The sequence below is a fragment of the Aplysia californica genome, unplaced genomic scaffold (genome assembly GCF_000002075.1).
Source record: "Aplysia californica isolate F4 #8 unplaced genomic scaffold, AplCal3.0 scaffold00430, whole genome shotgun sequence".
Classification (NCBI taxonomy): Eukaryota; Metazoa; Mollusca; class Gastropoda; order Aplysiida; family Aplysiidae; genus Aplysia; species Aplysia californica.
Genome location: NW_004797700.1, coordinates 186013 through 187964, shown reverse-complemented (window position 1 = coordinate 187964; position 1952 = coordinate 186013). Strand labels below are relative to the sequence as shown.

Below are 1952 nucleotides of genomic sequence, written 5' to 3'. Positions count from 1 at the left end.
CTAGCCTTCTCGGACAAGGGCGAAAAATCTCGGAGGGCCCGTGTGCAAGTTGCGCACGTTAAAGATCCCTTGGTGGTCTAAAATCGATAAGAGTAGGTTTCGGCCGCCACCCGGGCAAAATTCAAAATTTCCTACCAACTGAAAATATTAGGTGTGTCCTGCGCGCTCATATGACCTATGCAGTTGCGAGCGCCGTAAAACACTTTACAAAAACAAAAACAAACTTGATATAGATGTAGTATCTTTGACCATCCTAAAGTGACGTACCCGCAGGACCGGCATGTGGCGACTTTCCTCACAGTAGAAGATGGCGCTGTGTCCTCGGGCATCCTGACGATCTACGTCAGCCCCTGCCTGGACCAGCAGACGGACGGCGGTCAAGTCTACATCCCGGACTGCGTGCATGAGGGGCGTCAGACCCTCCCAGTCATAGGCGTTGACGTTGTTGAAACCAGGGGCCAGGATGGACATCACAGGTTGTTGTAGCTCGCTCGACTGGTCGGACGTAGCTGGGGAAGAGAGGGCGCGAAACGTACGGTGAGAGGTAGGGTGGTTGGGGGAGAGAGTGTCTTGGAAAAAAAAAGGAATGAGGGGGGGGGGGAGAGATAAATGGTCGCTTTTAAACTCTAGGGGCTATCCCGAAAAAATGCAGTTTTGAGAAAATCGAAGGTAAAGTTTTTGCCCCTTGTTCAGTTTCTTTAAAAGACAAGGAGAGTTTTCTTTGTACCAAGAAAAAACAAACAAAAAAACAAATATACCCACCAGTGAAACCAAACTTCTATAGGTAGGGCAATGCCCACTTTTGATGCAGGTCAAGATTTTGAACACCATTTGGTTACTTACGAGGCGGGACCTCCGAGTTTAAAGTTCATCTCCGAAAGGACCGGGCCAAGTGGGAAATTCGTGTAAAGTGTCTTTACCAAGGACGACAACGTCGAATCGAACTAAGGCTGGATCCCTCGTACCCACAATCTCACGATTAATGAGCCCAGTAGCCTAACCACTGGACTACCGACGCCTCTGGGGTATTGCTTGTTTGTTTTGGTGAGTGTTTTACGGCGCTCGCAACAGCATAAGGTCATCATAATGAGTGCGCGGGACACATTAAACATTTTCAGTTGTTGGGAAATTTTGAATTTTGCCCTGGTAGCAGCCGAAGCCTATTGTCGATTTTAGGCCACCCCGGATCTATAACGTGCGCAACTTGCACACGTTCTTACCAGAAGATCAGGTGTGTGGCTGAAAAACAGTAGTAAGAAGGAGCCAAGGCGTAGCAGTAGAAAAGCTGCAGAAAGAGTCAGAAGCCCAAAGGAGGGGACAGAGGAGGTGAGGGGGTGGGCGCAGAAAGTTGAGACGCAAGCAGACGACAGAACATTGCAAGAGGGCAGGAAAGGAGGTGAAGGGCGACAATTTCAGAGAAGAAACTTTTTTCCGTCGCAACTCGGATTCGAACCCGGGACCTTTGAATGAGAGGCGAACACCTTAAGCTCTAGACCACAAACGCCCCTGAGAGATTGTGAAGAGCTGTAAAAAAAGATACTTGAAAAGAGTGAGAGATTCTGAACAATGGCTAAAACAGAGAGGTAAGCATTTGAGGGATTGTTGATGGCTGGAACAGAGAGGTGTACTAGACAATACTGAGGATATTATGGACAGGTGTTTGTTTTAGTGTAAGTTATTTTTCCTATCAAACATATATTGTCTTTATCTCCATTCCTTCTTTTTTGTGTGTTTGTTACTGTTTTGTAACCCTCTAATCTTCGGTACTTATATGACCTCATTGTGCTGCAAGTGCCGTAAAACTCTTACTAAAACTAAAGGAAAAAACCTAAGTGCTGTGGAGGCTATACTCAGATCAGTTATTTGGACACTCGTGCATTACAAAGATCGACACATACACACATACACACGCACGCACGCAAGCACGCACACACACACACACACACACACAC

The 1952-nt window shown here is 46.9% G+C and overlaps 1 protein-coding gene across 1 annotated transcript in view; it reads right to left on the bottom strand.

Moving 5' to 3' along the window:
* Positions 1-267: 267 nt before the first annotated feature.
* Positions 268-1952, bottom strand: part of LOC101857662 (putative ankyrin-containing lipoprotein Lxx09580) — a gene marked incomplete at its 3' end in the record, with an annotated part of 3633 nt that continues 1948 nt past the window's right edge. Inside the window, 1 exon segment of the mRNA XM_013086047.1 lies at positions 268-509. Coding sequence (XP_012941501.1) covers positions 268-509 — 242 coding nt within the window.